The 23,849-nt window shown below is 40.5% G+C and overlaps 1 protein-coding gene across 1 annotated transcript in view; it reads left to right on the plus strand.

The window, feature by feature from the left end:
* Positions 1 to 2,006: 2,006 nt before the first annotated feature.
* LOC132395162 (contactin-associated protein-like 2) overlaps positions 2,007 to 23,849 on the plus strand; it is a 1,263,978-nt gene continuing 1,242,135 nt past the window's right edge. The window contains exon 1 of the mRNA XM_059971460.1: positions 2,007 to 2,202. Coding sequence (XP_059827443.1) covers positions 2,007 to 2,202 — 196 coding nt within the window. The remainder of the gene's footprint in view (positions 2,203 to 23,849) is intronic.

Below are 23,849 nucleotides of genomic sequence, written 5' to 3' on the forward strand. Positions count from 1 at the left end.
AGACCTGCTTCAATATACGTATATATGGGAATGATTACAAACCTGAGAATTCTTTACTACCAGGACCTTTGGGTATTTGTAGGTAATAGTACTTTAAGATATAGAGGAAATGGAAGCTCTTCAGAAATTGTTGAGCCTCAGAAAATAACTAGCTTGAAAATAATTCTCCGGTAAGACTTCAAATCCACTGATTGGAATGTTTCTTAATTAACCTAGTAATTACTTGTCAGTGTTCAGTATATGATGAATCTATAAAGTGTCTGGATAATACGTAAAACAAAGTTTTTCACTCAGTACTTATGACAATAGTAAACCAATTTAGTACTTAATGAACATTATTTTCACTGAGTCTGGACAAAGCATTTTAATATTAATCTCTGTCTTCCCTCAAATCAAAATCACTGAAGCAAATTTAACTTTTTGCTATTAAAATATGAGACTCAATCATAAGATATAGGAGCAGGACTAGACCATTCAGTCTACCAATTATCTATACTGATTCCAATATTAAACTCAATAAAAGAGTAAGCCTATTATATACCTTATAACAGCATTCGTGACGTACAAATTACATTTTCTTTCTGATTTATATGCACTTGCCCGTACTCTCTCACTGGGCATTTGCACTGTGATTTATGTAATTTGAGAACGGGTGCAGTGATGCTCATCTATGTGGGATGGGGGAATTAATAGGAAAAACAACAATGCCTCCTCACCCAGTATCCTCAGCTAATTATGGTGATGATGCAGTGTCTAAGTTATTGGATGAACAATTCAGAGGCCCAAATTCAAATGTCACCACGGCAGCTTGAAGTTTAATTTTTGCTAATGATACTGAAGATGCTCCACATTGACTTTCTGTCCAGGCTGTCAAATGCCTTCTCAAAATCAATAAAACACACATATAGTGGAGTTTGCCATTCTATTATCTGCTCCACAATGACTCTAAGTGTAGCTATCTGGTCAATGCATGGTCTCTCTTTCCTGAACCCTGCCTGCTCATCTCTAAGTCTCTGGTCAATGGCGTCTTTCATCCGCTCCAAGATGACCCTGGTGAGAACTTTGCTAGGAATGGACAACAAGGTGATCCCCCTCCACTTGCCACACAGTGAAAGATCTCCTGATTTTGGCAGCTTCACAAGGAGGCCCTTCTTCCAATCTGATGGGATCTGTCCTGTCCTTCATATCAAATTCAGCAGTATATGCAAATGGTCCACCATAACCTCTCCATCCTCTTTCAGTGCTTCTGCAGGAATGTTGTCTTCTCCAGCAGCCTTGCCGTTCTTCAGGCTTTTCAGGGCTTTTCGAATTTCTTGCTTGGTGATCTCACCTATATTGACGTTGAGTGGGTCTCCAGGCTCCAGGTCAGGTGGGTTCTGTGGTGGTGGTCTATTCAATACTTCCTGGAAGTGTTCCTTCCATCTCGCCAGCTGATCTTCAACTGAAGTGAGCAGATGGCCTGTCTTGTCTCTAACAGGTCTGTTGAAATTGCTTTTCTTCCCTTTCAAAAGTTTAGTTGTCGTGTAGAGTGCCTTGAGGTCCCCTTTACTGGCCGCTGTTTCTGTTTGTTCTGCTATTTCATTGAAGTATGACCTCTTGTCCTTTCTGAGCTGTTTCTTCACCTCCTTGGCCATCACGCTGTACCTGTTGGCGGCGATTTGTTTCTGTTGCCGGGTTCTGGCCTGATTCAACTCCTGTTTGAGCTTTTTCCTCTCCTCCACCTTCTGCCATGTCTCGTCCCTGATCCAAGGTTTACTGTTGACTGGTTGTCTTCCCAGTACTTCTTCACAGGCTCCTACAGTGGACTGTTTGAAGGTAATCCAGGCATGTTCCACTGTTCTCTCATCTTGTTCCTCTATTTGAAGAGCCCCAAAGTGGATTTGCAAGGCGATGTGGAAATCTTTCTTGTTCTCTTCCATCTGTAGTTTTCTAACATCAAACTTTATTCGCGTGTTCTGTTGCTTCTTCTTGGCTGACAGCTTCATCTTCAGCTTTGCAACAACCAAATGGTGGTCAGATCCAATATCTGCTCCTCTTTTGACTCTCACATCTTACAAAGAAGTTCTCCAGCGCTGGTGGACTATGATGTGATCAGTCTGGTTCTCTGTTTGATGGTCAGGCAAGACCCAGGTTATCTTGTGGCAGCGTCGGTGGGGAAAGAGGGTACCTCCAATGGTCAGTTCTTTGAAGGCACAGAAGTCGGTAAGGAGTTCTCCATTTTCATTCATATTCCCCAAACCATTCTGGCCCATCTCTCTCTCCCTGCCAGTGTTATCGCTGCCTACTTTGGCATTCAGATCTCCCATGACGATCAACATATCTTGCTTAGGTACCTTTCCAACTACTGCTTGAAGCTGGGTGTAGCAGAGATCTTTTCCTTCTTCCTCTGCATTGTTAGTTGGGGCGTAGCACAGGATGATGGATACCTTCTGGAATCTGGACTCAAACCTGGCTGTGATGATACGGTCGGACAATGGTTCCCATTCTATCAAACTTCTGGCTGCTTCTTTGGACAACATCAGGGCCACACCAGCCTTATGCGGGTCTTCCTCTTTTTCTTTGCCGGAATAGAGCAGAGTTTCTCCCGTCTGCAATTTGGTCTTACCAGAAGTATTCCACCTTGCTTTGCACATGCCCAGGAGTGTGAGGTGCTATCGGTTCATTTCCTTTACTGCCTGTGTGCACCTACCTGTCTCCCAAAGCGACCTCACTTTCCATGTTCTGATTAGGATAGATTTCTTCTGTGAGAGCAGCTTTGGTACCTCCATTATGGTTCTCCTCGGGTAAAGGAGGGTTGTCAGCCCTGCAGCTTCCTGACGAATTTGGTTGCAGCACGTCATCAGCCTCCTGAATGGAGTCCTGCTTTTCCTGAGATCTGGATTAGTGGTTGACAATCTGTTGATGGTTTCTGTAACAATTGCTTGTTTTACGTGAATGGGTAGTTAGCCCATTGCACAACCCACAACCTGGAGGACCAGGGGTTTTCTGTCGGGCTCACCTTCCCCTAGGCGATGGCATTTCCATGCTAACAATGGCATTTCCATGCTAATAAGCTCCACTTGCCCGGGTTTGAAATCAGAGTTTACCCTCTCCTAGATAGGCTGCCATCCGAGGCTAATGAGTCCTATCTACCCGGGTTTGGGATCGGATTTCCTTCTCCTAGGCTATGTTGGTTCATGGCACCTTCTTCCATATTATCCGGTGCAACCCTCACATGAGGGATCCACCATCCACCACCCAGGGGATGCGCCTCACCACCGTATAGCCCCAGCGCGAGGCAAAACAAAGTTTTTCACTCAGTACTTATGACAATAGTAAACCAATTTAGTACTTAATGAACATTGTTTTCACTGAGTCCTGACAAAGCATTTTAATATTAATCTCTGTCTTCCCTCAAATCAAAATCACTGAAGCAAATTTAACTTTTTGCTATTAAAATATGAGACTCAATCATAAGATATAGGAACAGGATTAGAACATTCAGTCTACCAATTATCTATACTGATTCCAATATTAAACTCAATAAAAGAGTAAGCCTATTATATACCTTATAACAGCATTTGTGACGTACAAATGATATTTTCTTTCTGATTTATGTGCTCTTGCCCGTACTCTCTCACTGGCCATTTGCACCGTGATTTATGTAATTTGAGAACGGGTGCAGTGATGCTCATCTATATGGAATGTGGGAGTTAATCGGAAAAACAACAAAGCCTCCTCACCCAGTATCCTCAGTTAATTATGGTGATGATGCAGTGTCTAAGTTATTGGATGAACAATTCAGAGGCCCAAATTCAAATGTCACCACAGCAGCTTGAAATTTAATTTTTGCTCATGATACTGAAGTTGAAACAAAAACAAATTATCAGCAGTAATGCCTACAAAACAACTAATTCATTCTTAAAAGACCCTCTTGTTTGTTAATACTTTTCACTGAAGCAAATTTACAAATCTTACCCGGCATATATGTGACTCCAAGCCAATATAGTTGACTCTTAACTGCGAATGGTCCAGAGTCTGAAATATGAATAGAAATCCACTCCATCTACTGTTTTTCAAACACAATGGTGGTAACTCAGTTATTTACAAGTATATCCATAGTTTCATACCCAGAAATATCCATCCTATTAAAATTACAGCGTAATTATGTGTTGAAAATTGTACTAAAATATTTATTGACAAATTAAAAACATACAGGTTTTTTCTATCCGGTGCACACAGCTCACTGCGTATAATTATATAATATATTCCAGATTTTGCATTGTATCATATACACAAATGCCTCATTTGTATTCCTAAAGTGAAGAGCAGTTTCTAATTTTAATGAAAATTGTACATCCAGCCATCTGTTTTTCCTCATACAACTTGCTCTATTTTTCATTAATCTTTCACAAATCATAGCCATATTTTAAATACATTGCAAAGAACTAAGTACATCATTATATGTTGCCACAATATTGATGGCACATAATGATGAAAATGGTTATTTGGTATGGAAAACAGACCAGTTCCATATGTCATGGACAATTATTACTTGCAGGACAAACTGGATGGACGGAGAAATTGGCTGTGTGCAGAAGTTAAGCGTGGAAAAATAGATGAGCAGGCAAAATAATCCTTTGGACAAGAAAGGAGATATTAACACAATGGTTGTAGTATTGTGGAACTATATTAACTACGAAACACATAACGGGCATCAAAGGAAAGACATTTGACATTGTTCTCTTGTATTAAATGTACATTCAGAACATGGTTAAATATTGTGGTTCGCTTCCAGTTTGGTTCCATTGAAGTCACACACAAGTAATCAATTTCTAATAATGAACTCCATTTCTACATTGAGCGAATAAGAAACCAAGGACAAATTTCTATCCCATCAGTCTTGCTCTGAGGCTCCCCATTGAAATTCATTGCATGTCATAAAACATGATAGATTTATGGCATTAATGCAAATTAATCCTACAGCAGCCATTTAGAGCTGGTAATTCAAGTAGTAAGAGTCTGTTTAATAATGTGATCCACAGCAACATGACATTTGAGATTGAAGGCAAAGAAAGAGACCGATGAAGCTGTGAAGCATCACCCCGGGTGGTGATGAATTGTTTTTTGCAACTTCTAAAACTTATGTATTATGTGCCAGTACTGCCTTACACATTCCTGTTCGTGATAGAATGAAATCAGTCTCATGATGCCAAGCTATTTTGACATGTAGTGATACAGTTAATTTAATTTAGATGCCATGTATAAGTGACAAGATGTGGTAAGCTAGTTAGTTGACTTGAAAGAAGAAGGTCTCTGCTGCATGAATTCCTCTTGTTATTTCTCAGTTGTCAAGAGACTAAATAGAATTTCTGCTGGCTCAATCTGTAGCATTCTTGATTCTGACTTCTCCATAGTTTGGAGAATAAAATTATTATACTGTCAGTCATGCCAACTTTTGGTTGGATCCTTACTAATATTTTTCTTCAATTAATATCGCTGAAAGCAGATTATCAGTAGATTATCTGAATGCATTTTAATTGTGGGAGTTTGCTGTCCTCCATCATAATGAAGATTAATTTTTAAGAGCACTCAATTGGCTTCAAAACATGTTGGGATATTTTGAAGCTGCAAGAGATGGTATCTTTACTGTAAGTCTTTAATTGATGGAGTATAAATTCAATAACTGGTTATCTATTATCATCATATCAAGTGATGACTATTATGTTAGATATACTTTAGTCTTCATCCAACAAATCATATGATCTGAGAAATTAATCCTACTCTTCCTCCTCAGTAAAAAGATGAAGGTACATTGGACCCACAATTGGAGGTCAAGAGTGAGTGGTCATTTTGCACACCGCTCTTGTCATTCATTTTGTTCATTATCAAGGGTTAATCCAATAATTTTTATTCTTCTGTTTATTTGCTGAGTCTTTCCTTGGAATTCTTTATCAGCTTCTCTCTTTCTTTCATCCAATTTGTCTGCAATTCATCCTGTTTCCTTATCTGTAATTGTCTGCTTCTTTCTATATCCAGTTCATTGTTTCTTGAAATAGATCATTGAACATCACATTCATAAAGTCCGAGATGTGATCTTGATAACATTGCACCAATGCATTGCTGCAGTTTACAGACATAGAGTGCCAGCAGTGAAGTTTAAAATGTATACAGTTAATGCCCCCTGCTGAAAGGTGTTTCCACCTGAGTCTCATTCAGTATTCAGGATATGTTTCCAGGATATGTTTCCAGGAATGAGAGTTCTTGTACTACTTGAGGCCATTATAACAATATGTAAAGAGGGAAGTGTGACTTTCCCCCCATCCACCTTTCCCTATTCTGAACTCTGAGCTTTTACCGGCTCTCACCTGCCTATTAGTACCCACTGGGTCCCATCCTCTTTCCCTTTCTCCTATGGTTCATTCCCCTCTCCTATCGGATTTCATCTTCCCACCCATCTGCCTTCACCTATCACTTTCCAGCTAGCCTTCTTCCACTCCACCAATCTTTTTATTTTGGCATCTTCCCCCTTCCTTCTCAGTTCTGAAGAAGAGTTTTGCCCCAAAATGGTGACTACCTATTCATTTCTATAGATGCTGCCTGACCTGCTGAGTTCCTTCAGCATTTTGTGTGCATAACCTAGTGCAATAAAAGCCTTGCTCTTTGTGCATCTGACCATCACTGTGCTGAGAATACGAACAAGCTCCTCACAGTGTCATAGTGCATTGCTGAAAGTGCAGTGTATTCCTTGCCTTCAAACAGGGTTCCTACCATAATGAATTGTCCTTTGCCTTGGTGTGAAAAGTCTGCCTGTCAGGGCAAATGCAGGGTGGGCCAGGACAGTGATTAAGTTTCTTGGCACTGAGACAGTGGACACAGACCATTAGTGTGGACTTGAGCATCAGGGAGAGCAGGGTTTTGACCTGGATTCCAAGTCCATCATGCAGACTGAGTGAATGTTATTCTAAATACTGCGAAGCACATACCTGTGAATAGCAATACCCGAGGACCAAGAGGATTTTAATAAATCACTGTCCTACCAGTCAGAGATCAGTGAAGTACCAGTGTAATTGCAGCCATCTGTGACCCATTATTTGGTCATTATTTTGCTGATGTTTGAGCAACCTTGCTCTAAGCAAATTGGTTGCAATGTCTCCCTGCACATAATAATCTCTACATTGCAGGAGGACCTGACTGCACCTTTGGCATATCCTGAGGGTTTCAAACACACTATGTAATTGCACAGTTCTTACCTATCTCCAAAGTTTGTTAAGCTTGTTCCAAAAGACAAAGTAAAGGTAATAAAGGTAAACTTTAACCCATCATGCTACACATAGTATACTTTAAAGGTGAATATTTCCTGCTTGGACAATTTTTCTTTTGAAGTTTATGAGCGGCACGGTGCTGGTAGTTCTAAAGAGAATGGTTTATGACTGGCCCTTCATGTCTGAGTAAGTCTCAGATTTCTGCATACACCTGGTTAAACAAGTTTGCAACATTCTGAAAATGCCATTGCATCTACTTGCACCATCACTGGGCTAACCATTAAATCAAGTACAGTGTAGTCGAACAGTGACTCTCTGATGATAGGGTCCAGATGCATTTAGCATTTACCCCTCAACATTATGCCAGTGAATGGTCAGCGTATAACTGACAGCCAGGTCCAACTTAATGTAAGTACAAAGCAGTCTACATACTTCACATTATATTACTTTCATTTGGTTGTTAGTTTCATTTTGTTTGATCTGTAGATCTCAAAGAATTATGATAACAGAAGTCACAGATATAATACCAGATGCATTCAAAGGAAGTGCAGCCGTCCATCTCAAATGATGATGCTGAAAGCTCCATAGCAGTTTATTATTTTGTCATAGAAGAAATCACATGAGTAGTGGCACTTCTCCAGTGATACATTCAGCATTTTGCAGATGGTGAAGCAAAATTTGAGGATGGCAAGAGTAGTTTTGCATCTTGTAATCTCTTAAGATTTTGATGTTTTCTTTCCTGAGATCTTCCTCTGGTTCCTTCAGGCAGAGCTGCTCTATTTCTTTTTCATTAGCCTCATCTTCCTTGCTTAATGGCTTGAATCTGAAAATCCAAAATCCGCAGAGCTGGTGTTACAGGGTATCAGTTCTACAGGCCTCGTATCTCTTTTGTTGGATGCTGTCTGACCTGCTTCCAGCACATTGTTTAGCTGATGCTGAACATGGGCCATCACATCAACCTTGAACCATCTTCATATTTATCAGACAATAAATTTTTGGAATATACCCAACCTCCACCTAACAGAGATGATCAAACTACATATGCCTGAGAGAAATTATCTGCTTTGGGATCTTAGTTTTTCCAAGTACTTTGGTATCTTAAAGAAAAACAAACTTTAAAATATTTGCTTTTTGCAGGTTGCTATTACAACTAAATATTCAATTGTATCTTGCATATGAACATGCATTATGCTTGATATTTTACGATTTGTCAGGTGTTTTTGGTACCCATAAATATTAGTACTCTTTCATAGCTGGGTTATTCATTTAGATTGAAATCACAGCAGGTTTGCTGTTGCTGTGCAGTTTTGAGCTTCCAACAGTTGGAGTCATTTCTAAAGATTGCAGTTAGTTTTTGTGCTTAATTTGTTCAACGTTACCAGTATATGCAATGATTGAAGTTCAGCAGAGATAATTAGCAGCAGAAGTATAGTTTCCTCTTGCTGGGATGGCTATGATCACCTTTGGTGCATTGCTCACTCACAGTTATGTTCCTGGCCTCCTCCACCTCCTACAGCATGCAGCTTTTGATGATATTTTATGTTGAAATAAACTCAGCTCTTAGCAGCGTGTCTGAAATCCCTCTTACTTGGTGGTATGCATTTGCTTTGATGGTAGCTGTGGCATACTATTCACATTATGTGTTGCTGCTGACTTCTGATATAGTACTGGCAGCAAATAAACAGAAAAGGGCCATTCACAAACAGGAGAAATTCTGCAGATGCTGGAAATCTGAGCAACACACACAAAATGCTTGAGGAACTCAGCAGGCCAGGCAGCATCTAGGAAAAGAGTACAGTTGACATTTCAGGCCTGATCCATTTCCGACACCCTCCCCTTTCTAGATCTCACTGTCTCTATCTCCAGAGACAGCTTATCCACTAATGTCTATTATAAACCCACGGACTCTCACAGCTACCTGAACTATACCTCGTCCCACCCTGTTACTTGTAAAAGTGCCATCCCCTTCTCTCAATTCCTCAGTCTCCATTGCATCTGCTCTTAGGGTGAGGCTTTTCATTCTAGAACGAATAAGATCTCCTCTTTTTTCTAAGAAAGGAGCTTCCCTTCCTCCACCATCAACACTGCCCTCAACCACATCTCTTCCATTTCACACAGGTCTGTTCTTACCCCATCCTGCCACCACTCCACCAGAGATAGGGTTCTTCTTGTTTTCACTTACTACCCCAACAGCCTCTGAATCCTGCATATAATTCTCCAAAACTTCTGCCGCCTCCAACGGGATCCCACCACCAAGCACATCTTTCTTTCCCCCCTCACCACCCCCCAGGATTTGCTCTCTACGCGACTCCCTTGTCCATTCATCCCTCCCCACTGATCTCCCTCTTGACACTTATCCTTGCAAGCGGAGCAAGTGCTACACCTGCCCCCACACCTCCTCCCTCACTACCAGTCAGGGCCCTAAACAGTCCTTTCAGGTGAGACGAACGTTCACCTGTGAGACTGTTGGGGTTATCTAATGTGCTTGGTGCTGCTGGTGTGGCCTCCTGTACATCAGTGAGACCCAACATAGTTTGGGAGACCACTTTGCCGAGCGCCTACCTTTTAAATCTACACCTCAGCTATTTTCTCCGGTCCCGCCAAAGGTTTTCAGTTTGAAATGTTGACTGTATTCTTTTTTCTAGACGCTGCCTGACCTACTGAGTTCCTCCAGCATTTTGGGTGTGTTGCTCTAAAATAGGCCATAATAACCAGTAAGAGAACGGGGTTTCAAGCAAAAATAAAATATCGGAGCTGGCAGAAACTAGGCAGAAGAAATCAGAAAACTAGTCTCAGAGGGAGATCTGTATCTTGGCTGAGAGTAAGATCTGATATCAACTTCAGGATCAAAATTAGTTCAAAGTCAGATTTATTATTTCTGAAATATGTCATTAACTGTGTTGTTTCGTGTCATCAGTACAACACAAGACATAAAAAATGCAGTAAGTTACAATAAAAAAATAAGATAAATGAATGGTGCTGGGATCATCGAATATGTAGTGATCTGATGGTGCAGGAGACAAAGCAGTTACTACAGCTTTGAGTAAGGGTCTTCAGAAACCTATACCTCCTCCCTGATGGTAGTAATGAGAAGCGGGCATTTCACGGATGGTGAAGGTCCCTCATGGTGGATGCTGCCTTCTTGAAGCACCACCTTATGAAGATGTCCTTGACAGTAGTGAGGCTAGTGCTGGCTGAATCCACAATCCTCTGCAGCTCCTATCGATCCTATGCTTTGGAGCCTCCATATCAGATGATGATGATGCATTCAGTTAGACTACTCTCCACTGTATACTTGTAGACATTTTCTGGTTTCTGGTGACATACCAAATCTCCTCAAACTCCTCATGAACTATAGCCACTGTGTGCTTCCATCATGTTTGCACCAAAGTGTTGGGCCCAGGATAGATCCTCGGAGACAATGATGCCCAGGAACTTGAAGTTACTCGCCCTTTCCACTGCTGACCCCTCAACGAGGACCAGTCTGTGTTCTCCCGATTTCTTCTTCCTGAAGCCAATGACTGATTCCTTGGTCATGCTGAAGTTGAGTACAAGGTATTGTTTTGACACCATTCAAACAGCCAATTGATCTTACTCCTGTACACCTCCTTGTTGCCATCTGAGATTCTGCCAATAATAGTGCTGTCAATCAGGGATCCAGTTGCAGAAGGAGGTACAGAGGCACGCGTTTGGAAGCCTGTTGGTTAGTAGTGAGGGAATGAATGTGTTGAATGTCAAGCTGAATCAATAAATAGCAGCCTGACATGGGTATTGCTGTTGTCCAGGTGATCCACGGCTGAGTGGATAGCCTGTGCAACTACATTTTCAATACTATTAATTTCTTATTATTACCATTGGGAAGGAGGTACTGAAACCTGAAAATTTGCAGTCGATGATTCAGAAATAGCTTCTTCCCCTCTACCATCAGATTTCTGAACATTCCATCAACTCACAAACACTAACTCATTATTGGTTTTCTTTTTTGCATTTTTACTTATTTTTGTATTTGATAGTACGAGGGGTGATTGGTAAGTTTGTGGCCCGAGATAGAAGGAGTCAATTTTAGAAAACCTAGCTCATTTATTTTTTCTACATTCACACACTTAGTCCAGTGTTTGCGGAGCTTACGGATCTCTTCTTTGTAGAAGTTGGTGTCATGGACCACCAGAAGTGGTCCACTGCATGGAATGATTGATAAGTTCGTGGCCTAGGTTGAAGGAGATGAGTTATTAACTTCAAACTTTCTGCATTTTCACTCAAACGGTTGAACTGCATGTGCATGTAACGAGAGCTGTATAACTCATCTCCTTCTACCTTAGGCCACAAACTTATCAATCACCCCTTGTAAATGTTATGTCTTTTGCACTGTATCGCTGCCATAAAATGAATATTTTATGTCATATATGTCAGTGATAGTAAATCTGATTCTGTGAATCTCCAGCCCATGAGAAAGAATATTCAGAATGATGTCAAGAATCTTGAAGCCATTTATTGGGATAATGCAGAGATCCTCTAAGGACTGCCTGTATATCCAATGTTCAACCACCACGTACCTCAGCTGTGGAAGAATCTACAGTGTCCACATTGGTGATTGGTTTAAGATGATCACACATACAGAGGTACAGTGAAAACCTTGTTTTGTATGCCATCCATACAGAACACTCCAAAACCCAAGTACATTGATGTATAAGAAAGAGAAAAGCAGTAAGAAAATGGGGAATAAAGTGTTACAGTTCCCATTACAAAGAACAGTGTATGTATACAAATAAGATGCAGGGGTCAAAACATTAATTATAAGATCCAGATTTCTTCATTGTACAAGAAAAATAAGAGGTCAATCAAGAGTTCTATAACAACAGGACAGAAGCTGATCCCCTTGTGCTGTATGATTTCAAGATTTTGTATCTTTTATCTGATAGAAAGGGGGAGAAAAGAGAATAATTGGGGTAGGAAGGGTCTTTGGTTATGTCAGCTGTTTCCCTGAGACAGGGCAAATATAGAAAAAGTCAATGAAGGTGAAGTTGGATTTCATGATAGACTGAACTATATTCATAACTTTCTGCTACTTCTTGAAATCTAAATTAGATCGATTGTCATGTCAAAGCTTGATTCATCCAAATGGGATGCATTCTATGATTCCTCTATAAAAAATGGAGAGAGTCAATGGTGACATGTCGAATTTGTTCACATCCCCCAACTCAGAACCCAAAAAAGTGAAGTTAAAGGAAATCACCCTCAAATCCAAAGGACTGCCTGAGAAGAAGAACAAAAAGAACAGTGTATTTTTATTTAACTAAATGTTTTCTGGTACAGCAAATATTATTTTTGTATTTGGTTATTAATACCAGAGATTGCTTCTTGAAAGAAGTCCAGATTTTTTTAAGTAATAAACTTGCTAACCTTTTACTATATATGAAGACTCATTGGGATGGTTTAATGTGATTGTTATTGAAGCTTAGGAATGATCTGGCAAGCACTATATTGGCAGATGTATATCCGATGTGACAACATTCAAATTAAAAAGTTTAGTTTTGCTTAACATTCTCTATTCCTGATGTGAGCTTGTAGTCTCCATTTTTCAGTATCTCAAAGAACAAAAAGACTGCCTCAGCTCCTGCCAGACGAAGGGCAAATGCCTGTGATATGAACTGCTTCCAGTGGGACTAAAGAAAGGCTACCAGGCTTGAATTTCATCTCTTTTCCTCAACAGCTGTCAGACCATCAAATATCTCGGCAGGACGCAGACTTTTATTTTCTCACAAACAACCTTAGGCATTGTTTAATCATAATCTGAAGGCAGAATCGCTAGAGGTGCTTGAATATTTCTGTTAAACATATTGCAATTGTTATGCAAAAAAAAAAGAAAAGAAGTATCTGCTTCAAGCTGTTTAAATTATAAATGCCGATCTGGAACAAAAGGACAATGTGATGTCTCTGTGAATTAAATTAAACTATTGCAGTTTGTTTGTTCTGCCCGTGGCTTCTGCATACCAGAGTTTGAAAAATAATAGACCTGGGCATATGGCATTTTATATCCAATTTCAAATACTGTCATTCTGCATACAGTCCAGCCAAATGTAAAATAAAATTTCTTCTGTCATCCCAAGTATTTGGCAATCACACTTCAACCTCAAAAAGCAAGCTCGGCATTATTTCTGTTTGCATTTTTAACACTTGCTTTGTCTAGAAATGCATTCTTTTAAGTTTACAAGAGATTACATTTGCAGCAGTAAGCTGAAAAGTAATGATGCAGGAAAATGGCTGCTCCATCAATGTTTTGCAGTAAGTCTGATTAATAAGGTTTAAGAAAAACCCTTATCAGCAAAATGTGCATTGTACTTCTTGTCCTTCCAGTAATCTTTTTGCTTCCTGTAAAGGGAATCTAGTCAGAAAACAATTTTCAGCAGTGTTGTACTTCTCCCTTTAATTTATCTGAACATTTATTTTAAATATAGATAATTGACTGGCATATTCAATAGAAAATTCTTTTCATCTATATCTACTCACTTCTGTACCTTTCAAAGATGACCAACACTGTTACAACTGAGTGCACAATAAATTCACTTTGCCTCTAGCCTAAATATTTCACTGTTGCTTGTCAAATCTTTCACAAGAAGCTGATGTTAAGAAATAAAGTAAGAGGGTAAATTGACATATCCCCAAATTCCCTTTACAATCACCTTCCCATTGTCCTCCATAACCTACTTGCTGAAAAGAGACAGCAATGTCATGGTCACAAAAATCCCTTTGGATCCTCATGTGCTACAGCTTCAGCAGAGAGCCACAATCCTTATTAGATGGATGTATGGACTGGTTGCTTGTGTAAGGTTGAATGCATCAAGTAAATTTTTTCTCTTTAATGATTTTGCTGTGGTGCTCTTCTGATGTAGAGTTCCTGAGAGTTGCATGTACACCCTCACATCTTTATATACATAGACTTCAATGAAGCATCTACAACTCAGCAATTCTTGTTGGTTTCATTTCTTAAAAAAAGCCATAATAGAGTTCTGCCAGCTACCACACATCTGCAGACAGAGCTCACAAAGGAAAGCATTCATCTAATTATGATTCAAGTCCAAGACCAAAATATATCCTGCTGTTATGAAATGATTCTGGCAACAACTCTACTCTTTACTTCTATCATGTTAGGAGAGAAATAATTGAAGTCCTGAAATTAAAGAGCAGATGAGTGGGACTAATTGGATGGCACATTAATAAGATAGCATGAGCACAATGGGTGGAAAGTATATCCAGATGTATAGATCAGAATGCTCTTCATTGAATGGAGATTGACATTTAATACTATTATCCCATCAAAATTAATCAATAAGCTTCAGGTCTTTGGCCTCAATACATCATTGTGTAACTGGATCCTTGATTTCCTCACTTGTACACCCCAGTTAGTTAGGCAACAACCTTTCCTCCACAGTCTCCATCAGCACAGATGTACCACAAGGCTGTGTGCTTAGCCCTCTGCTCTACTCACCTTATACTTCTGACTGTGAAGCTGACCACATCTCCACTACTGTATTTAAGTTTGCTGATGACACCACTGTCATTGGCCAAGTCAAAGGGAGTGATGAATCAACGTATAGGAGGGAGATTGTAAATCTGGCTGAGTGGTGTCACAACAACCTCTCACTCAATGTCAGCAAGACCAAGGAGTCAATTATTGACTTCTGGAGGAGGGACCAGGAGGTCCATGAGCCAGTGGAGAGGGTCAGCAACTTTAAACTCTTCGGTATCATCATTTCAGAGGATCTGTCCTGGAATGTCACCAAAGACTTCTGCAAATTTCTACAGACGTGCCACAGAGAGAATTCTGACTGGTTGCATTGCAGCCTGATATGGAGCCTTCAATGCATAGGCTGAAAATGGATGTACATAGACTCCGCAACTTCCATCATAGGCATAGCCCTCTTGCCATCGAGAACATCTCAAGAAGCTGGCACTCATCATTAAAGACCCTCACTAGTTAGGACATGCCTCTTCACATTCCTGCCATCAGGAAGGAGGGACAGGAAGTTGAAAACTCACATTCAATGTTTAAAAAACATTTTCCTTCCTTCCTTCATCAAATTTCTGTCTTTGCTCTACTGTACTGCTGCCAGAAAGCAGCACATTTCATGACATATGTCAGTGGGAATAAATCTGATTCTGATACTAAACCCGATACTGATTCTGCCAAGTCTTACCTCAGCCTTCAGATGAAGTCTATTCAGTGATCTCCAAGACACCACATTGCACCGTGCATCAACCTGAATGTGCAGAGCATTTGTGACAAGATGGCTAAATTAATGTCACTACTATTGGTGAATGGGTTTGATCTTAAACTATTACAGAAAGGTGTCTGCAAGATGATGAACACTAGGAACTGAATATCTTGGATTCTTAGCATGTTGGAAAGAGGCTGAAAGCAAAGAATACTACACTCAAATAATGAAGGATGATTTTAAAACAGAACTCAGGAAGGAATTTAGCTCTAAAGACCAGGAGTGGTCAGAGTTTTGCAGGAGATGAGAAATACCAAAAAGGTGAACACAACTCTTGGGAATATTTTTACTATGAGCTAGAGTAATAAAGGAGTAATGTGGGTTTACAACAAAGGTGATGCAAAGCCGTAGGACATCCTAAAGACAGGACAAAAACAAAGTTAGCCAAGGTTGCCTTGAGGACAGGTTCATGGAATGTATTTGAGACAGCTTTCTGGGATAATATATTGTGGAGGCTGAAAGAATGTTTTTCTGACAAGGCAATCTATAAACGGGCTGTAGTGTCAGGATGAGGCATCAATAATTAAGATGGAGGAGAGGATTTGATTTTTTTGTTCTTGTAGTACAGGTGGCCCCCATTTTTCGAACATTTGCTTTACGACAGCTCACTGTTGTGAAAGACCTACATTAGTACCTGATTTTGCTAATCAAAGAGGATTTTCGCATTTACGAGAAAAAGACGCACACTTTATATGGGTGTTTACCCCGAGGAAGACTACCACGATTGTGAAGCCCTGTGCGGGCAGTTTTGTACACATGTGTGTACATGCATATGCGTGTATGTGCAGATTTTTTTTTTCTCCAAATCAAATTTCAGCTCGCTGTCTTCCCAATTTTGATAAGTGAAACTACACCGTACATACAATATTTCTACTTTATATAGGCTGTATATTTATCATATCATTCCTGCTTTTACTATATGTTCGCGTTATTTTAGGTTTTATGTTATTTTAGGTTGATTGGTATGATTTGGTAGGTTATTTTTTTAGGTCTGGAAACACTCAAAAAATGTTTCCTATATAAATTAATGTTAATTACTTCTTCGCTTTATGACATTTCAGCTTACAAACAGTTTCATAGGAACGCTCCACCTTCAGATGGGGGGAGAAAACTGCGTCATGAATGTTGGGAATACTCTACCTCAAGCAAGTTTTCATTGCGCTGTGTCTATGTATGACAATAAACTCGATTTCATGCAGAGAGTTTTGGATGCCAGCTTGCTATCTGTATTCAAGGCTAAATTTTAGAGTGTTGGGAAATCACCAGTTGGAGGGATGAAACATGAAACCAGAGATGAGGTTAAGCTAGAAACCATTCAGCATCTTATTGAATGGCCAAGCGGGTATGAACGGTCATATGGCCAGTTCTTCTTATTTCTTCTGCTGTCCAGAAAGGCTAGGGGATGTTATCACGGAGGTGTGATAACAGGCCTTCCACAGTTCAAGTATTGAATTGAATTGACTTTATTACTTCCAACCTTCATATATATGAGGAATAAAAGTATTTATGTTATGCTTCTGTTCAAATGTGCAATGTGCAATTACAGTAATTTATAATAAATAATATGTACAACAGGATAGTCAATATAACATATAAATACAGTTCTGTCAGCATGAATGAAACAGTCTGCTGACCTGGTGGAAGAAGCTGTCCTGGAGCCTGTTGGTCCAGCTTTTATGCTGTGGTACCATTTCCCAGATGGTAGCAGCTGGAACAGTTTGTGGTTGGGGTGACTCAGGTCCCCAATGATCCTTCGGACCCTTGTTACACACCTGTCTTTGCAAATGTCCTGAATAGTGAGAAGTTCACATCTACAGATGTGCTGGGCTATCCACACCACTCTCTGCAGAGTCCTGTGATTGAGGGAAGGACAGTTCCCATAGCAGGCCGTGATGCAGCCAGTCAGAATGCTCTCAATTGAGCCATTGTAGAAAGTTCTTAGGATTTGGGGGCCCATACCAAACTTGTTCAACTGTTTGAGGTGAAAGAGGCGCTGTTGTGCTTTTTCACCACACGGCCAGAATGCACAGACCACGTGAGATCCTCTGTGATGTGTATAGCCAGAAACTTAAAGCTGTTCACCCTCTCAACCCCAGATCCATTGATGTCAATAGGGGCTAGCTGTCTCCATTCCTCATGTAGTCCACAACCATCTCCTTTGTTTTTGCAACATTGAGAGAGAGATTGTACTCCTGACACCATTGTGTCAGGGTGATAACTTCCTCTCTGTAGGCTGCCTCATTATTATTTGAGATTAGGCCAATCATTGTAGAGTCCTCAGCAAATTTTATTAGCAGATTGGAGCTGTGGGTGGCAACACAGTCATGGCTGTACAGGGAGTAAAGGAGGGGACTCAGTACACAGCCCTGAGGGGCACCTGTGTTGAGAATCAGAGGGGTGGTGGTGAGGGAGTCCACTCTAACCACTGCCAGCGATCTGACAGGAAGTCCAGGATCCAGCTACACCAGGCAGGGTGAAGGCCGAGGTCTCTAAGCTTCTTGTCAAGCCTGGAGGGAATTATGGTGCTGAATGCTGAACTGTAGTCCAAGAACAGCATTCTCACATAAGCATCCTTCTCCAGGTGTGTAAGGATGCTGCAAATAGCTCTTTTGCTGTGAATCAGAATCAGGTTTATTATCATCGACATGCGACATGAAATTTGTTAACTTAGCAAAAGCAGTTCAATGCAATACATAATCTAGAAGAGAGAAAAAAATAATAAATAAACAAGTAAATCAATTACATGTATTGAAAATAATTTTTAAAATGTGCAAAAATGGAAATACTTTATATTAATAAAAGTGAGGTAGTGTCCAAGGTTTCAATTTCTATTTAGAAATCAGATGGCAGAGGGGAAGAAGCTGTTCCTGAATCACTGAGTGTGTGCCTTCAGGCTTCTGTACCTCCTATCTGATGGTAACAGTGAGAAAAATGCATGCCCTGGGTGCAGGAGGTCCTTAATAATGGACACAGCCTTTCTGAGACATTGCTCCCTAAAGATGTCCTGGGTACTTTGTAGGCTACTGCCCAAGTTGGAGCTGACAAAATGTACAACCTTCTGCAGCTTCTTTCAGTCCTGTGCAGTAGCCCCTCCATACCAGACAGTGACGCAGCCTGTCAGAATGCTCACCTCAATACAACTATAGAAGTTTTTGAGTGTATTTGTTGACATGCAAGATCCCTTCAAACTCCTAATAAAGTACAGCCGCGTGTGTTGCATTCTTTATGACTACATTGATATGTTGGGTCCAGGTTAGATCCTCAGAGATCTTGACACTGAGGAACTAGAAGCTGCTCACTCTCTCCACTTCTGATTTCTCTATGAGGATTGGTATGTGCTCCTTCGTCTTACCCTTCCTGAAGTTCACAATCAGCTCTTTCGTCTTTGTTGAGTGCCAGGTTGTTGCTTGCGGCACCACTCCACTATTTGGCATATCTCACTCCTGTACACCCTTTCATCACCACTTGAGATACCACCAACAATGGTTGTATTGTTAGCAAATTTGTAGATGGTATTTGAGCTGTGCCTAGCCACACAGTCATGTGTATATAGAGAGTAGAGGACTGGGCTAAGCACACACCCCTAAGGTGCGACAGTGCTGTTCGTCAGCGAGGAGGATATGTTATCACCAATCCGCACAGATTGTGATCTTCCAGTTAGAAAGCTGTGGATCCAATTGCAGAAGGAGGTACAGAGGCCCAGGTTCTGCAACTTCTCAATCAGGATTGTGGGAATAATGGTATTAAATGCTGAGCTATAGTCAATGAACAGCATCCTGATGTAGGTGTTTGAGTTGTCCAGGTGGTCTAAAGCTGTGTGGAGAGCCATTGAGATTGCATCTGCCATAGACCTATTGCGGCGATAGGCAAATTGCAATGGATCCAGGCCCTTGAGGAGGCAGGAGTTCAGTCTAGTCATGACCAACCTCTGAAAGCATTTCATCACTGTTGTACAAACAAGCTGGATGAACTCAGCAGGTCGGGCAGCATCCCCCGTTGAAAGAAGGAGTCCACATTTCGAGCCGAGATAATCACTGTCGATGTGAGTGGACTGGGTGATAGTCATTAAGGCAGCCCATATTATTCTTCTTAGGCACTGGTATAATTCTTGCCTTTGAAGCAAGTGGGAACTTCTGCTCGTAGCAGTGAGAGGTTAAAAATATCCTTGAATACTCCCACTAGTTGGTTGGCACAGGTTTTCAGAGCCTCACCAGGTACTCTGTTGAGACCTTCTGCCTTGTGAGGGTTCACTCTCTTTAAAGACAGTCTAACATCAGTCTCTGGGGCAGAGATCACAGGGTCATCAGGAATCTTCACAGCTGTAGTTATATTCTCCCTTTTGAAGCAGCATAGAAGGTGTTGAGTTCATCAGGTAGTGAAGCATTGCTGCCATTCATACTATTGGGTTTCACTTTGTAGGAATTAATGCCTTGCAAACCCTGCCAGAGCTGCCGTGCATCTGATAGTGCCTCCAACCTCTTTTGAAATTGTTACCTCATCCTTGAAATAGCCCTCCACAAATCATACCTCGTTTTCTCATACAGGCCTAGGGCACCAGCCTTGAATGCCACAGATCTAGCCTTTAGCAGACAACATACCTCCTGATTCATCCATGGCTTTTGTTTTGGGAACGTACAGTAAGTCTTTGTGAGCACACACTCATTCACACAGGTTTTAATGAAGTTGATAACAACCAAAGCATACACATCCAGGTTCAAAGATGAATACAGTCCAGTCCACCGATTCAAAGCAGTCCTGTAGGTGCTCCTGTGCTTCCCTTATCCAAATCTTCCTGATCCTCACTGCTGGTGCTGCAGTCTTCAGTCTCTGCCTATACTCAGGGAGTAAAAGTAGAGCCAGGTGATCAGACTTCCCAAAGTAAGGGCGAGGAATAGCACAGTAGGCGTTCCTGATGGTGGCGTAGCAATGGTCCAGTGTGTTGTTTCCTCTGGTATTGCAAGTGATCTGTTGATGGTAATTGCTTAGTGATTTTATCAGACTGGCATGGCTAAAATCTCTCAGTGATGGTGAAGGCATTAGGGTGCACTGTTTTGTGCATGTTGATCCACTTGCTCAGATCATCTAAAGCCTGCTTGACATTGGCCTGAGGTGGAATGTAAATTGCTATCAAAATGACCCCAGAGAACTCCCCTGGTAGGTAAAAAGTACGGCACTTTACTGCTAGATATTCCAGGTCTGGTGAGCAGAATTGGGACAGCACTGATATATTTAAGCACAAAGAAGAGTTGATCATGAGGCATACTACACCTCTGCTTTTCAGAGACTCTATAGATCTATCCTGACGGTGTATAGTAAACCTGTCGATCTGAATCGCTGCATCCGGTATGGAAGGGGTTAACCAGGATTCCGTGAAACAACGGACACATGCGGTCCTGATGTCCCTCTGATTCAGCACCCTGGCTCTGAGATCATTGATCTTATTCATCAAAAACTGTACGTTCGCTAGCAAGATAGTCGGTATACAGTTGGCCCTCCTTATCCACTGAATCCGCATGCACGGATTCAACCAACCGCGGATCGGGAAAACCCAGAAGTTCTCTCTCCAGCACTTGTTGATAGAGCATGTACAAACTATTTTTTCTTGTCATTATTCCCTAAATAATACAGTATAACAACCATTTACATAGCATTTACATTTTATTAGGTATTATAAGTAATCTAAAAATGACTTAAGAGTACAGGCAGTCCTCAGGTTATGAATGAGTTCTATTCCTGAATGTCTTTAAGTCGGATTTGGAGTTGGAACAGGTACATCCGGTATTATTTAGATGTCAGTTAGTCAAATGTTTTTCTTAGTATATAGTACATATTTTACCTTTCTATGCATATAAAACACTTAAGAAACATACATATTTCAATAATTTAACCATTGTGTTGCTTAGTAATAATTATAGCTTTCATTGGGGTAGGGCCTTTCACATTCTCCATTAAAACTGTTCTGATCATTGACCAACTGTAGCCTAATGCTTTCCCAATGATGGATGGCAGTTCACATCTTTCTGATTGCTTTATTACACCCACCTTATTTTCAATCATGATCGTGATTATTTTCATGAACAGAAACACTGTGGATTCAGAGCTGCGCCGCCAGGGTCTAATGTCCACCGCACGAGGACATGTTAAAGAAAGTCTGGGGTTCCACTGGGTCCTAAAGACCACCGCACTGATCCATGTTAAATAAGGAACTTGAGCATCCATGAATTCTGGTATTCCCGGGGAGTCCCGGAACCAATCCCCCACGGATAAGGAGGGCTGACTGTATGGAGTTTAAAACCCTTTTTCCTTAAATGCATTTGTAATACCAATCTGTGCCCATGTTTCCTCCAAAGTTTTCTCCATGGGCACTTCCGACCACAGACTGTTGTTTCCGTTGGTTTTAAGCTGCGATAGTTTGTTTAAATGCATTAAAACATCTTTGTTGACTGTACTGACCTTAGAAGTATTTGTGCTTTCTGGCTGTACCAGGCTGAAAGGGGAATATTTAATCGTATCCATTGAGAGTACTGCTGCTACTCCAGTCATGCCTTGAAAGTATCAAGTATTTTTGATAAATTTTATCACTCATTCCGAATAATGCTATGACAAAATTATTGTGAAAGTATGCACATTCATTTGCATAATTTATTTCCCATTTTCCATTGTTTCAGGTGTGAGGTCCTGAAGGAAGGGGGTCACAAGTACAAAACAGAAAGGCTTTCTGCCTCAATTTTCCTGTATTGAACCAAGTCCAAAGTAACTTAAACTTCTACAATGAAGTTTCCCAAATTATTTTAGATATATGTCAATAGTTAAGAATTAATAATTTTAATGGTTAAATATTCTTCCATTGAAAATGCTATATGCAGTCTCCATTGGACATGGCAACAATTAAGGGCAAAGAGGCAGCCATCAATAGGAATATATGTCACATAGCTTGTAGAATTGTTATTTTCCTTGTATTTTCTTTGTAATTTAACTTTCCTGTGCTTGCTTGTATTTTTATATAATCACCTGTAGACATATACACTAAGAGTCCAATGAATTTTCCAGCAATTACAGTACAGTTGCTTTTGTATTTTTCTCAAAGTTTCTTAGTTTTCTGTAGCAGGTGTCACATTGCCTGAATCTGGCTATTTTATAGGGTGATCGTTGTCACTTGAACTTCGTTATCTCTAGTCTGAGTATGAGACGACCATGCTATGTTTTCGTTTTCTTAGTTCTCTTGGCTCCTCTTTATTTGTTTGTTCTTTGATTACATAACATTTAATGAAGCAGCCAGTGCAGTTTATTTTATATCTCATTCTTGACTTCAAAAAAAGCGTTGGTTTGCAAAAACATTAGGAAGAATATAGGAGTGAGGTTAAAAATCCAATTGACTAGTGACTGAACAACAATCCTTCACTCAACTCCAGGGAAAACAATGTGCTCTATCGGCTTCAGATCAGCCAATCCTCATAGGGAAAACCAGAGGAGGGTAGGATCAGCAGCTTTAAATCCCTTGATGTCAAAAATTCGATGATTTTTCTTCAAAATATCACAAAAGTATCACCACAAAGAAAGCACGAGAGCACCTTTATTTTCTTAGAAGTTTGCATCGATCCAACAGGTCACCAAAATCTTTGACAATCTTCTCTTGATGCACAATGGAGAGTATCAGACCTAGTTGCATTACAACCTAGCATGAACAGGAACAGAAAAGACTGCAGAAAGTGATGGAACCATTCCTACCATAGAACACTGCCTCCAGAAAGCAGCATTCATCATGAAGTACCCAACTATTTTTGCTACTACCAATGGGTAAGAGGTAAAGCAGCCTTCGGCTCGGCAACACAGCATCTGTGGAAAAAGAGTAAACAGTCAATGATTCAGGCCAAGACCATTCATCAGAAGGTCCAGAAGAAGAGTCTCAGCCCAAAACATCAACTGTTTACTCTTTCCATAGATGCGGCCTGGCCTGGTGAGTGCCTTTGTGTGTGCTGCTTGGATTTCCAGAATATGCAGATTTTCTCTGGCTTATTCAGCAACAGTTATTAACCTACAACCATCGAGGTCCTAAACTGATGTGGATAACTTCATTCACCACAATTTTGAATGGATCCGATGACCTACAAACTCACTTTCAATGATCATGTTCCCAGTATTATTTTTATTTGTCTTCCTTTGCACATTGGTGTTTCCCAGTCTTTGTCAGTTCATGTATTGTTATTTTTGTAATATTCCACTGTATTTTTTTTACTTCCTGTAAATGCCTGCAAGAAAATGAATCTCAAGGCAGTAAGTGGTAGCATATATGTTCTTTGATAATAAATTTAATTTGAACTTGTGTTATAGA

This window comes from Hypanus sabinus, chromosome 6, assembly GCF_030144855.1.
Source record: "Hypanus sabinus isolate sHypSab1 chromosome 6, sHypSab1.hap1, whole genome shotgun sequence".
NCBI classification, from domain to species: domain Eukaryota; kingdom Metazoa; phylum Chordata; class Chondrichthyes; order Myliobatiformes; family Dasyatidae; genus Hypanus; species Hypanus sabinus.